This window comes from Pithys albifrons, chromosome 2, assembly GCF_047495875.1.
Source record: "Pithys albifrons albifrons isolate INPA30051 chromosome 2, PitAlb_v1, whole genome shotgun sequence".
Classification (NCBI taxonomy): Eukaryota; Metazoa; Chordata; class Aves; order Passeriformes; family Thamnophilidae; genus Pithys; species Pithys albifrons.
Window position 1 is genome coordinate 18098772 of NC_092459.1, and position 15522 is coordinate 18114293.

The 15522-nt window shown below is 41.2% G+C and overlaps 1 protein-coding gene across 1 annotated transcript; it reads left to right on the forward strand.

Moving 5' to 3' along the window:
- The first annotated feature begins 1112 nt into the window (after positions 1-1112).
- ALKAL2 (ALK and LTK ligand 2) lies at positions 1113-14441 on the forward strand. The gene is made up of 6 exons (XM_071548419.1): positions 1113-1219; positions 2054-2386; positions 4859-4912; positions 5023-5103; positions 7427-7493; positions 14036-14441. Exons 2-5 carry the CDS (start codon positions 2128-2130, stop codon positions 7489-7491), a joined length of 459 nt encoding a protein of 152 aa, XP_071404520.1. The 5' UTR covers positions 1113-1219; positions 2054-2127; the 3' UTR covers positions 7492-7493; positions 14036-14441.
- Positions 14442-15522: the final 1081 nt, after the last annotated feature.

The window sequence follows — 15522 nt, forward strand, 5'->3', positions numbered from 1 at the left end:
CGCTGGGGGGCGCTGTGGCAGCCGCTGGGGGGCGCTGTGGCAGCCGCTGGGGGGCGCTGTGGTGGCAGCCTGCGGAACGGGCGGCGCGGGGCTGGAGCGGGCTGCGCGCGCGGGGCTGGAGCGGGATAAGCGCGCGGGGCTGGAGCGGGCTGTCTGCACGGGCAGAGCAAACGGGAAGTTCAGCCGGATCGGCTTTCAGCTCCCCCGGCCCCGAGCGGCCCCGCGGGCAGGGCGGCAGCGCGTGTGTGCTCTGGGGACGGGATCTGGCGGGAGGCGCTCGCTCTGCCGAGAGGCCAGCGGCTGCTGGAGCGGACAGGGCGCTGCCGCCGGGGCAGCGCCTTCGCTCTCCTTCTCCTCCTCGCCCGGCCGCGCTGGCAGCGCTTCCAGGCAGCGCCGCGCCGGGAGCCCAGGAAGCCGGCTCGCCACCCGGGATCGCCCGTGCCAAGAATCGGCGAGAGGCAGCACGCCCGTTCCCTCCTTCCACCCAAATCCAGCCGCCTCTCCGCGGGCTTCCCGGCCGGCGCGAGCAGAAATAGCCTTCCCCTTCCTCCGCAGCTCGCCCCCGCCCCAACACCTCCCCTTCCCCGCCGCAGCCGGGCCCGGAGTTCCCGGTAAACAGGCGGCTTCCCCGCCCGCCCCTGGCGGGGCTGCGGCCGCGGGCCGGGGGCCCGCCTGATGGGAGCTGCGCCAGGGGCATCAATATTTCAGAGGCTCCTCAGCGCGTTTCTAATTAAAGGCTCGGGCGAGGCGCATCCCCTCGTCCCCATCTTCCCGCCGCCGCCCCCTCCCACTCTACACACACACTTGGGACCGTCTCCTTACGTCGGAGAGCGGCGAAGGAGTGACTGAGCCCTACCCGGGAGAGCAGAACAGGGGGAGGGACGGGGGGGACCGGGGCGGGAGGGGAGAGAGGGCGGGAAGGGGGGGCTTGTGCAAGCAGCGACGCTCCCGAGGTTGCCAAGTGGACTTTTATTGTTTTCCACCCACTTCCAAGTCGATACTATCTGCCGTCTCATGTCCATCCTATAGCCTATATAAGCGGCTGCGCTGGGACTGGCGGCGATGGAGTAGATCGTGGATACAACGGGAGCGCAGGGACGGGAGGGGGGCGGGCGGGCCAGCCGTGGAATACTTCGACTCCCCGCCGCTCGCGGGCTGCTGCTGTCCTGGGAGCGGCTCCCGGGGGGAAGACACCTCGGCCTGTGGGACGGAGAGTCAGGTAAAGCGTCCGGCGAGGGCCAGCAACCTTTTTCCCTCCGTCTCCCTCCCCTGCACCCCTTGTGCCCCGCCGGGGCAAAGCGTGCGTGCGGCGGGGCCAGTGACAGCCCGCGGGCGGGAGCGGCCACCGCCGGACCCCGCCGGAGTTGGTAGGGTAGAGCCGTCCCACGGAGCGTGGGGCGGTCAGCCGTCCGAAGGCTAGCGGCTTCGGGGATGAGGCTCGCCGCCGCTCCGGGCTGCTCCCTGCGGAGGTGGCCGCGGCCGCCCGTGCCCCTTCCCCGAGCAGGGAGAAGGGCAGAGAAAGGCGAGGCTGGCGCTGCCGTTCCCTGCCCCCGGACGGCTGTGTCCCAGCTGCGCACTGCCCGTCCCGCCGCTCCTTCCCGCAGCCCGGGCGCCAAGCCCCGCAGCGAGAGTGGAGACCCGCTCGCTGCGTCGCTGCCGCTGCTCTCCGGCACAAACTTCGGGGAAAGTTGTTGCCCGTCGCCTGCGCTGCTCCGCTCCGCGGCCGCGGGCGGGGCAGGGAGAGGCGGGGCGGAACGCTCGTCGAGACTGGAGATCTGCTCTGCCGGGGCGAGGGGTCCCGCCGGGGCACCCCTGGCCTGGTGCCGCTCCGGGGCTGCGCGCCCGCCCTCCCGCGGGGCCCGGCTGCGGGAGGCCGGGCGGGCGCTGCGAGCAGCGCCGGACCCCGGGCGGACCCTCCGCTCTGCCCCGCGACATGTACGCCCGCGGCTTTTGTAACCTGCGAAGTGATCCCCGCGCTTTCCTCCTGTAATATTTCCAATTTCACCCCCACGAGTCTCCCCACGTTCGACCCAGCCCCGATTTTCTCTTCCAGTGAAACAGGAGGCCCCCCCACAGCAGCGGATCCTTCGTCTTCATCCCCTCGTGCACTCTTCAGGTCGGACTGCAATGAGTGGACTGAGGTCTCCTGGGTTGCTGGGGCTGGTACTCTTAATGCTCTCAGCAGGATATTGCAAAGAGAAAACTGACTCTGCAGATTTGAAGGACAAGCAAAGTCTCTTAAATCTGATCATGGAGATCATTCAGGAACTGAAAAGGTACCACTTGGAGAAGGAGAATGGGATGCAATACTTCTCCAAGCATGACTACAACTTGGATCGAAGGGAAGTGGCTGACTATGGAGGATATCAGGATGAGCAGAGAGTTGGTAAGTCACAGCCTATGACATAGGAGATCTTTTTTTTTTCCTCTAGGGAGCCTTGGTGAATGAGACAGTGCATCAGGTTACTAATTTTATATCAAGAATTTACCACTCAAAATACTGCAGGTTCACTTTGGTATCAGAAATAGACACAGATGGCAAATTTAGAATAGATCTCCATTCACTTCTCAGAGTCTTTTACTCTGGATAATGTACTCAACTGAAAGTCCAACTTCCTGTGGCTTTGAACAAAACCAATTAGTAACAGACAAGACTGAAATGGGCTGAAATCAAAGAAATAAAGGATGAAAATGTTCTTTTTCCTGGAAAGTTATCACTTACTATAATGTGGTTGGTTTAAGTGTTCCTTGGAAATTACACTGGCAAGAATTCCCCTGCAGGACTATAGCATGTCTTTAAAGACCTCACATCTAGAAGTCTTTTATGGAGGTCAGCTTCATTGAACTTTTCGCCCTGCTTGTTCATTCCTTTTTTATTCCAGAGGTAGCACCTTTGAAATACTAGGGAGCTGAAGCAGTTCTCTGTCACTGTAGAGGGTGTGACCAATCTGGGACACTCCTGCAGGCATCTTTCTGCTTATTCAACTGGCTTTTCTCTAACCTCCAGTGAAAGCCCAGGTTTGTTTGTAAGATGTTCAGGGTTGCATAGAGCAGTCCAGAAGTAGTCATATAAAGGCACACATTGATGGATAGTTACTGCTCAGTTTCATGACATACCTCTGTGCGCCCAGTTGGAAATTGATTTGGCTTTTCCTGCTGCCATGTTTAATTTACTGTTCCCTTTCTCTCCCAAGCCCTTACAGCATTACTGCTGCGTATTCTTACCCCTCCTACTGAAAGTGACTTTCTGAATATTTTCCAGCAAATGCCTACTCACCTTTTCCCAAACTGACTTTGTTTTGTTAGTATGCTATTTATTTTGTCTTTATTCATCTCATAAAGCTTCATTGTACCTTTTCTTCATTCTCATTCACATTCAAATATGCTCGTGATTTGCATTTATTGGTGGTTGTCATGAAAATGTTGGTTCTCCATCTTGATGATTAATGAATGTACAAAGGAAGACAATTTTGTTCTGCTTAAGATCATCACAGGGAGAACATTTTGTTTTATAAATGCTGATAAGTCAGAGGCCAGACTAAGCAGGGAACCCTGATCTGCACAACTCTAAATGTAACCTTGGAACGTGGGCATAGTTTTTGATCACTCCAACATATTGGTGCAAAACATCTGGGTTGTGCTGAACAGTTATATATGTAATTAATAAACCTGCTTCAGAGTAGGTTAGTTCATAGTGTTGTTATTGACTCCTAAGCAGGATTTTTCATTCTGATATTGTAATGGAGTTATTCCCAGCAACTCTGAAAAGGAACCACTAGTTAGAGTCTTTCATTTCAGTTTGGGCATCACTTTCCCAGTGAGTGTCCCATGGGAAATTTCTGAGTAAAGCATGTGTGTTTTTAATGCTCTTCTTGACATAATTAGGTCAAATTGGCCAAGGTCAATTTTACTTACACTGACTAAAGTTAGAAGTAAATGAAAAACGACTTTCGAGAAGTGTCTAACCTCACAAGTGAATCACATCTGGATGGAAATGCTCTCTTGCTTTATATCTGATAAGAGGTGCCAGGGGAATGAAAAAGGCTGCTCAGGCATTTATGGTCAAATAAATAAAGCACCATGTAGTGTATCATACACAATCAGCACTGAGCTATCAGCATAGAGTTTGTAACGGAAAGCAATCAAAGATAGCTGTAAATCAGGAAGTCACAAACAAGGGTTAGGGCTAAAATGGATTTCAGTAAACCAGTTTCATTTTGCCATCTGCTGAACACAAAACACAAGGCGGTAAACCACAAACACAGGGAGCCAGAAGAGAGCAATTTGCTTGGAATCATTTCCTATGAATTTTATTTACTGCTAAAGGGGAGGGAAAAAAGGATTCCTGTAAGTAGATCAATCCAGTTTCACAATTACAGCAGAACAGTGCTTTTACAAACATGTGATAGAATAGTGGGCACATTTGCGTAAGAGAATTAGAAGACAGAACCCCAAACTTGAGTTTAACTTTAGATCTTTACCATTAGCGTAATATGCTCTTTCTGAGCAACCATGAACTAAAGTTTCTTGAAGAATTTACATCTAAGCAAACTTGATAATGTAATTCATAGAGAGCTAAAATATGATTCTTACGTTAATTACCATCATCATTAATGACTGCATATCTAACAGACATTGTTACACCACCACAGTGTATTTCACAGAGCATTTTACAGGAGTTCCTATGTAAAGCAAATGCTTGAAATTTGGCCTACTGTATGCAAAGGACTTTCAACCCCTGGGCATTTGTCAAGACATGGTGGTGATGTTTGCTGGACAAAATATTCTGTCCCCACACTATGCTTGGCAAGCAGAGTTCCAGTGCAGCAGAGTGACTATTCTTTTTTCTGTTCAACAGAAATAGTTCCCAGAGATCTGAGGATGAAAGACAAGTTCTTAAAGCATTTAACAGGTATATTTTAATTTTTCATTGGTATCCGTCATTTCACGTAGACACTGTAAGCTGTGCTACTCTTCCTGTGAGCTGTGGTGATTCATAACTTACTGTTTCTTTAATTTCAGGTCCACTCTACTTCAGCCCAAAATGTAGTAAACACTTTCATCGGCTTTATCACAATACAAGGGACTGCACCATCCCAGCATGTAAGTGACAAAACCAGAAACTTCCCTAAAACAAAAGGAAATTCTAAAATTTAATATCCCTGCCAGGTACCAGTAGTGACACAATGTCAGAACTCACTCGTTGCAATGAAGAATTTGGAGTGCTCTAAAATATACTAAGTATTCTTTATAGCATTGCTAGGACAGCATCAGCATTACAGAGTGGAAAATGGAAACAAAACCTTTTCAGTGCAAATATACTATGTAGAATGGCTGTAAACATTGCCTCTTTAGGTACTAATGTGTATACATTGTGGATTCCAAAGCAAGTGTTTGCTTTTCACAGGAAGTGACTCCTCTCACAAACACCTCATATTTAAATTCTAGTGCTGCAAATTCAATATGGGATCTGAAATTCAGGTGGGATAATTTCCTTTTCATTGATTATTTATGTAGAACATACTTGATAGGCATTTTCTGTTTTGGCTGGTTAGCTACCAATCTACCAGTGATGTTGACAAGGAATCTTTGCAACACTTGTTTTCTGTGAATTACAAAAACATAACTTCCTAAGGCTTAGGAAAATAACTGCTGATGGCACACAACCAAGTGCAGTTTATGATATCTCTTCACTGTTAGCAGCACAGAGAATTAAATAAAAAAATCTAACATTGACATTTATCAGTCAGTAGATGTGACTCCGGATTCATACTGAGGTGGACCTGTTGAGTAAGCAGATGCTATTTTAGTACAGCCTTTTCAGAATGGAAGCACACTTTATTTTACTTGTCTGAGGTCAACCAGTTGGGTCACTAGCAGAGCTGGGAATAGAAACAAGAGTTACAGATTCCAAGTTTCAAGTATTAATAAATATTTCAGCCCAATATATTTAAAAGGCATATTTGGTAAGACTTTTTCCCTGTTTGTAAGGCTTCAAATTTAGGAATGTCTTGGAAAAATAAGGATTTATAGATGATCCCTAACCAGATCACATTCTGTTTATATGGGAGGAGATGCAAGTTGTTCATAACTTGTCTGTTTTGAACAAGCAAGAGGTCGTATAACCTTTATCGTAAGGATCACAACACAAACATCATTTGGCTCAGCACAAATTAGTACCCAAGCTGTGAAGCTAAAAACTAGTTGGTCTTAAAATCTAAATTAGCCTTTTCCTCCTGACAGGTGACATACCTACCAACATAATGCCTGGATAATGGAGGATGATTTGTATGAATGGCAATTATAGTATAACTATGCTGTGAGTTAGAGATTGTTAACATTGCATCTCTAGGATACATTAGATGTAGTTACTCATTAATGAAATAATGACTAACAAAAATCAGCATCAGTTACTGGACTGATTAGCATCTCTTTAAAGTAACTTTCTCTTGGGAAAATGAGATCAACAGCCTGCTTTAATTCTTCATGCACAGGATGATGTTACTTTTTCCTGACTTCAAATAATACTGTTCATTTTGTGTACAAACAAGAAAAAAAATTAAAAGTATCTATGATGCTGCAACATGCTGGTAGCCAGTACAAAAGCATTTTGTTGGCATACTTTCTAGTACTTTGTACAGTGTAGTAGCATTAGCACCTGAAAAGTAATTTACTTTTCTATCTGTCCATAACCAACTTCCACAATATTTTCTTTCCGTTTGTCATGTTAATGAAAAAAACCCAAAACCCTTTTGATTATTTTTAGTTTTGCATTGGTTTTCTGTTCCTTATTATAAATGCATCAAAAAGAAGGAGGTACCTAAAATATGAACAATAAGAGTGCTGTTGAAAAAACAGTTTTACTAGTTTTAAAATGAAACTTGATACAGTTATGTTTATGATGTGATCACCTACTTGGGCTGGACTTACGACTAGAAGATGTTATTTGTCTAATTTAACAGTTTTCCCAGGAAGAAAATCTATTGGAAAGTGGCATTAATTAAGTTGATAGACATGCTCACTAAGGGCTGGATTTCAAAGGCGGATGAGCACTACTTACCCTTCCTCTAGTATGGAAATACTGCAGTCACATGTTTAGATCCTACATGTAAGCACAGACACAGATGTATAAATTTTTCTACATACACACACTTGGAGAGCCTCCAAGCTCAATCATGGTATTTGTTTACAGATAGAACATATGCAGAAGTCAGTCACATAGTCAATGTGCCATTAGACATGGCTTTCAGTTACACAGTTTTACACACTGCATTTCTAAGTCCAAGGAGTTGACTTTTATTCTGGTGCAAACTAAGGTATTCATTAAACTTCATTATGACACTAATTTGACACTGATATCAATGTTGATTTCTAATGGCAAAACTGGTTACTTTGGTAACTGTTTATGCTCTTTTTTTCATGACAGACTATAAAAGATGTGCCAGGCTTCTAACTCGGTTGGCAGTAAGCCCAATGTGCATGGAAGGATAAAGGTAAGCTGTTTATTAGCAGTAATGACATTTCACTGCATAGCAAAGCAGTGGATGTTGTTTCACACATGAAAATTCATGGGTGGATAGTAACAACTGTCCTTTAGTTAAGGTATAACCCTCTAACAGAACTAGAAGTAACTGATTTAATCTGGCAAATTTTGGCATCAAGGAAAGGTACCCCCTACTGGAAGTCATTACCTAAAAGTCCATATGCATCATCTGTGACCTATTTATAGCAGCATACAGTTAGCAGATAGTGAATTTGTTGTTACAGAACAAAACACAACAGCTGTGGCTTATATTTCAAGAGTTGACTCAGTACACAATTCCCTGTATTGGGAGCAGCAGCCACTCTTTTATGTGTGCAGCTGTACATCTATGGTGTACTCCTTAGTACAAACTAATATACACATAGCTATTCACATGAAAGCTTTCTAAATGCAGATAGGCTGCAGGTGCTTTTATAGTAATTAAATTAAAATGTAATATTACTAGCATTGATAAACTAACTTCAAGCTGCTTGGGTTTCGTGGGATTTCATTATGTTCACCTCTCATGTCTACGGGTTAATCCACTCCCTTTTGCCTACATGTACCTCTATTTACCGCAGATACTTGGGAAATTTCCTCATGACACCAAAATAAAACAAGCCAACCAACCAACCCCAAAAGTACCTCCAAACTATCTGTATTTTTAGAAAACTTTCACAAAAGAATACAAAAGAATAATTTACGTTCTGTATTAAACATTTACCTGAGACAAAAATGTGACCTCAGACAAAGGGATAAATAATGACCATATGGATTTGCCAGTAACAAATGCTGTCAAACCAAGATATTTTAACACTGTGACAAAATATACATCTTCTGGAGAAAATGAGTGAGAAAAAGTAATAAATATTAAGTGGTTTAGTTTATTTTTTAAAGCATTGACACTGTTTTGCATGGCATTCTTACAAGCAAGCTAGGGAAATATGATCAAGATAAATATCAAAATGACTGGGAAAAGATGCACAAATAAATTCTTAGTGCTTCACTGTCAAAACTGGGAAAATGTATTGAGCAGTGTCACAGTTTCATTATGGGTATGATTCTGTTCAATACTTTCATAATAACTTGGGTGATAGAATACTATACTTAAGCATTACCGTAGTGTAGGAGAAGCAACCGTGAGACAGTAAAATCTTGAAAATAATCTTGGAAAATAAGCTGAATAGTCTAAAACGAAGATAAAATTTAAAGAGCAGAATTATAAAGTCATGTAGAAGTATTCAGCTGCAGAAATATATGGCATTTTGGGAATAGTTAGATAGTTCTGTCAAAAACATAGGCATCACAAAGTAGTGGATCACAAAGTAAGCAAGTCAACCATGTCACACTTGAAAAAAGTCCAACAACATACTGGAATTTATAAAAGCAATCATTGTTTATGAAACTTCTGAAATAATCATTCTTACTGGAATACTGTGATTAAGGGCACCACACTTGAAGACATATCAGTGCTTCTTGTAAGAGTCCAAAGAACAATGTGGACGACCAAAGGCCTAGAAAACTGTTTAAGAGACTAGTTGAAGGAATTTGGATTATTTAATCTCAACAAAAAAGATGGCTGCAGGAAAACATCATGGAGCTATTCAATTTCATAAAAGGTGGCTACAAGCCATACTCTCTATCCAGTGTAGATAAATGAGATATAATTTGTTTACTTTTGCAAATAGGTGAATAATATTATTACCAATACAATAAGCAGATACATCAGAGTAAGGAATTTTTTTCTCCCTTTCTTTAGAAAGTTTTATCTTAACATTCCATCATACACCTTGTAGTATGAAGGAATGGGAACTAAAGTAGTTCTCATCTCAAGCTGGGAGTCTATGTAAAAATGGCCATCTCTCAAACAACACCTTTGCTCAACTAGCAGGCATATTTCAGTGTCAGTAACAACTCCACTTTTGTTATTCTCCACATAGACACAAATCAGTAGTGGTAGAATTGTTAAGCACCCTCTGTTAGTAGATAGAAAGACTATTCTCTACCACATATGCCTTGAGATTCACAGATGTCTCCATAAGATTAAGCATCTTTTCTCCTCAAAGCTTCTCCAGTGCATCAGTTTGATTTCTGTGAAATTAATTAGGTGTCCTGTTATGCTCATTATCTGACTTTCATTTCATTGGCGGCTTATAAGTGGGCTGGGCTACAGATGCACTATTACCCTGGCATCTATCCACATGTAGAGATCAGATTTCTTTTTATTTGTACATGAAACGCATTTTGTACTATCACAGTTTTAAAGCACACAAGACATTGAAACTCTAAGCTAAGATTAAACAGGAAAATAAGATGAAAAAACAGGAATTAGGTATATGTGACTGTTGCAACACATACCTATGTGGGTCCATGTGTGTGTTTATGGTACATGTCATATGGACCCTTCACTTCTTCTCATTTATCCTATACATATATAACTGGGCCCCAGCTTCTCTTCTTTTTAAGTGTATGTTCCCATTCTGCGTGTCCCACAGGTATAAGCAGTGTAGGGACCCAGTAACAGCCCTTCAACTCGTGATTGCATGAGTGAAACCAGAACAGATTTGTATTACATCACTCAGTAGTCTCTTTTCTTTTTTTTAAAGTCAGCAACCCTGGCTGCATTCCCTGGCTGACACCAGCACTGTCTCTGATTAATTTTATTCTGTAATTCATTCTCATGGTCAACACAGCTATGTTAAGAGTCCTTTCCTTCATGCTCTTTTTTTGTTCTGTTCTTCAGCCAGCTTCCTAGTATTTCTCCTATTCCATGCTTGCTTTGTCCACCCCATGCAGATACATCCCACAATTCTAATGTCGTCCATATCTGCAGTAGATAAGAAATGTCAGGAACAGGATTTCTCAAGTCTTCACCTAAATAAAGTTCCCAATTCAGATCTTGTGTATTTCCTGTGACAGATGGTGATGAATCTGAAAATATGTCCCTTTTGAAAACAGTTTGTAACAGCCACTTTGGCTAAAATCAGATTTTACTGCTTTTGTTGGTGCTCTCCCTTTTCCATTACCTCTTCTTTAAGTGTTTGCTAGAGACCAATACTGATCTCATCACATATGTTGAAAACCTTCTTGTACCATGAGGAGTCATTAAAAAACCAAGGGGACTGCATTATCATATATTATTATATACTTTAGTTTTGAAGTTTTCTTCTAATTTCTGTACTGACAAGTATTTATGGGTTTTTTCAACTTTTTAAAGTGTCTACAGTTATTTCAAATGAACAAGTAAAACTAATGACACAAACACTTTTACAGTAATAAATACAAGACTGGTAAAGTAGTAGGAATCTCTGACTAAGCAGAGAAAATGAGGTTTTATATACTATAAAAAGTGTATGAAGTCTATTAGTTGCATGTTTCCTTAAGAAACAGATACAAATAATATTTGTAGATGTGAAGATCTAAGATTCTTTATAAAATTCCTAGTAAGCTAAAGCTCACTGATAACTGAAACTTCCTTTGGAACTCAGAAATATCTGTGTAAACTCAAGATGTATTGACCATACTAGTAATGTATGTGAAAAATGCTGAAAATATAAGACAAAGTTGGAAACTTTATATACACAAAACCCAGAATTCCCCACTAAATACCCCATTCATATACACCACATTATACATCCATTTTTTCCAAACTATTCTTAAACCAAGATAATATTTGAGCATTTAAATTTGGCTTCAAGTGTTTTAATGGAAACAACAGCCTTTAATTGCTTTCTCTCTTACACTGTTTCTTACTCAGAGTAACATTGAGTGCAGTCCAGTAATGTCAGACGCTCATAAAAGTGAAGGTGAAATTAAGATTGTGTACTATTCAGTGAGGGCAGACCCTTGTTTTCTAGAATGTATTGCTTGATCTGTTACAAACAGCTTCTCAGGGCATGTTCAATCAGCTCTGCTTGGCACCAGGAAGTAGTTCCCAAAGTAACAAACGTCAGACTTCTATCAGAACTACTGCTTCGAATTAGGCAGCCAGTGTGCGTGGTTACTACTGTGGCATAGTCCAAGTTTATTAAGAGGCAACTTGTAGTTTTGTTTCCTATGGGATGTCTGTGGCATCACCAGATGGAACATTAAGAACTTTATCATCTTCAATGCATGGATCTCTCTCATCACATCACAAACAAATTCCACCCATGTGCATGCAATTGGGGAAAGAATTTTTTGATGTAAGCATATGGAAGTTCTCTTATTGGCAGAGTATCCAACTGGCACAGTCTCTTAAAGTTTATATTGGTATTTAAACCATTAAATTTTTCTCATATAAATTAGCTTTTTCTTACAGAGTCTATCATCTTGTGCAGATAATAACTAGAAACATCTGGAAAGCTGTAATACGCCCTTACAATTTGTGTTTAAAAGCTTTCATTTGTGCTTTCAAAAACTGAAACAATCGTTTGGTTTGGTTGGTTGGTTTGCTTGGGAGCTTTTGTGGGTTTTTTTCTTTGCATTAACAAAGGAGAACTAAAGATTGAGTTAGAAAAGATTGAGGGGAAAGGAATTAGTTACCCATGTTCTCAACAGAGGCTGTCATCAAGTCATATTCAGGATCTTCACTAAGACTACCCATCATCCTTCAGATAAATTCCAGTCTAATTTTCCTAGGCTGATGCATGAAACAGACCATGTGAAATAAAAAACTATAAAAGTACAGCAGATTTATCAATGCTAAAAATCTGGGGCCTTTTCAAGTGTTTTTGAAAATGCCAGAGACTTAGAAAACTGTAAGTTACCTCAACACTGGGAATCTTAAGATCCACAGTTTTTGATCATATACCCACACAAAAACAGGAATAGATGAGCATCCCATCCACTGTTTTTCACTCTCAGTGAGCAGCATATTCCCATTAGTAATGAAAAAACTATTTATTACATTTTCAGTGTTTAACTTGTGAATTATACCACACAGTGATCAAACCAAAAGCACGTTTATTCCTTCTAAACATCACTTTTAAACTTCATAGCCTAAGTAGGGTACAGTAGGAGCATACCTACAGAAAATAAGCTAGATGAAAATGCAAGACAAGGAAAATTTGTATTTGTTTCCCCTCTAAGGATATAAAAAAAGTAATTGTCCTATCTGCAAAGCCAGAGGAACCCCCTAAATTAAATTAAGCTTTTCTGTAACGTTATTACATTTCCTCATGGCTTTCAAAAATTGCAAAACTAAATGCTGAAGTACTACTAACAAGTATTTCTGTATGCACCAAGAGCTTGATTTTCAATGGATTACGTCCAGTCCAACTGACTTTGCATTCAAATGATTCTATTACAAATTACACTTAAGCAGTAGAAACTGTGGAGAAACTCTGGGATCAGAGAATTGACACTGATCATGGGAAGGAGAGTTACCTACTTTTCGACAGATAATATGGAAAATGTGAAAAATGTCATCAGAACTCTAGTATCAGAGTGTACCACTGGTTTTTATCTTCCACATGGACTTTTGATGGCTATGAGACAAGTTTCAACTGCATCTGTTTGCATGTAAGAGTGATATCTTTTGACTATGTAGTTCCTGCTGATTAAAAAGACATCGCATGTTTTTTAGTTTTAAATAAGAACAATAACAGGCTTAGAAACACATGAAACTGGGTAGACAGACTTGCTGCATTCAGTGGTTACCCATCTAGAAAATCTGGTTGCAGAAAACAAACTCAGAAGTTACTGGAGAGGGGATGGACTTGTAGATATGTATCCATAGTTACCTATTTTCTTAGAAGGTGTGGCAGGGAACAGGGGTGTGAAAACCTTCACTGCTCAACCTTTCAGTCAACATTTCTAGAGGATAGACAATAAACATCCATAAGCAATGTGGAAACCTGTCATTTTTGTATCAGTGATTTTGATATCAGTATCACAGAAACGGATTTGATTTCATTCCACAAAACTGTTCTGGGAATAGTTACTAGAACTGGCAGCAAACTGAACCACTGCAGCTCCTCCTCAGGTTTGCGCTGCCTCTGTATTTAGACATTCCAGGAGCTAAATTTATACAACCAAATCTCAGAAAGTTACTGCTATTTGTTTCTTGTTTATATGAATCCAAGCTTCTTCACGAATAGACCCAATGAAACATCAAATCCTTCCTAGATCCTATCAACAGCTTATTGACGCCCAGACATTTAGACAGAATTTTGCAATCTGTTAATGGTATTCCTGAGGTTTATTCACTTTTTGACTTCACAGTTGCAGTCACTAGAACAGGCCAGACTTGACTACAAGCACATTTTCAGTAGGTAGAACTGCATTTTCCTAATCCGTCTACCTAAAAGGAACAAGCACAAGGGTCCCTTTCCAAAATTTCAGCCTTGATTAACAAAGCATTAATTTAACAGTCAGGGGTGACATGAACGGAGTTAAATCAGAAATATACTACTGGATCTTTCAAAAGTTATTGCTGAATTCTCCTGTTTACTATTTTCACTATGATAAAACATATGTATGTGAATATAAAAATGATGAAAGGCAATTTTCTTCTTTCTTTTAATCCACCAGATGTTATTACCATGACAAGAAACACCAAGAACCAAGAGAAGTGCCTTGGAAACCAACAGGGAAATAGAACTTACTACCTTTTAGCAAATTCCATTGTGAACAAGAGATTTATTTTTGCAGATTGACAGACTACTTCCCATAATTCTTTTAACATGCGTTTTGTATGTCATCAACAGTTTGCAGTTGACATTCTTTACAGTAGCATAACTGCCAGTAGTACTTAATGCTCCATACTTAAAAACACACTTTACAATTGATGTGTAATGCTGCCAAAAATTATGTAAACACAAATACTTCACCAAGAAAATTGATGTTCTCTTGCTTAATTCTAAAATTTTAAGGAATGTTTGTTTGTATATCTAGAACTACTAAAGATCTGCTCCACAGTTGTTGTGGTCACTTGATATCCTTCATGCTTATGCAATTTTTTAAAAGTTTGGTTAAAACAGACTTGCATTGGGGTCACATTGTACCCTAGGAGTACAAATTGCATGACAAACAGGAACGTTATTTCAAGTAGACATACTTTTTGGGACAGTGGAGCATGGATTTTGTACACAAACACAACTTGCCATTAATTTACTTTATATAATAAATGTATAAAACATTCCAGCGAACGTGCAATATGTAAATACTGTAAATAACAAGCATCAGTAATAAAGTGTTTGGTATTAAGTTGTTCTCAGTTTGCTTTCTGTTCAATGAATCCAGGTCAACACGCTACCCTCCAGTAGCTCCTATCACTTATCCACACTTAACCTCTTTCCAATAAGAGCTCACTAGTGTAAGAAGGAAAGTTATACCCACCTCAGAGAAGTTCAGTAACCTGGACACTCTCTATGGACTTGTGAGGATGGACAGATCTGCGTGTTCCAATCCCATAAAATGCCCACAAGGCTGCTCCAATTCTCTACAGCATTATAAAATGGAATCTTCTTTATGAATAATGGTTGGTTTGAGGGTTTTTTTGTTTGGGGTTTGTTTGGGGAGACTTTTTGTTCATGTTTGGGCATTTTTTTTGGCTTTGTTTAAATAATCTGCAGTCTATTCATGATAATGTAAGGCAATATAATCAGCAAATGTCCCGTAAATCATTTTACTATTGTAGAATTTTTAAGGAGTCAAGGAACAATGACTTAAGAAGCTTTGATACGCATTTCCCTTTCTTCCTTAAATATTAAATCCAGTTATCACAATAAAATGGCTCAAACAGGAAGAAATCTTTTATGTGCAATCTGTAGATGAACCACACGTACTTTTATCTAATATTGGCTCTTATCCATTCTATCCTCAATTTGAACCCGAAAATGTAAAATCAAAACCAAACACGTCCCTCCCCACCCTGGGAACTCGAGGAGCTGAGATTCTTGAAATTGACACTAGAGCATTCAACATCCAGCTCTTTAGAAGAGAAAACATGGTGTAAATACAAAATCTCATTCTAGAACACGGCTGTGTTTAGCAGGGCAGTAGAGTATGTATTTTTA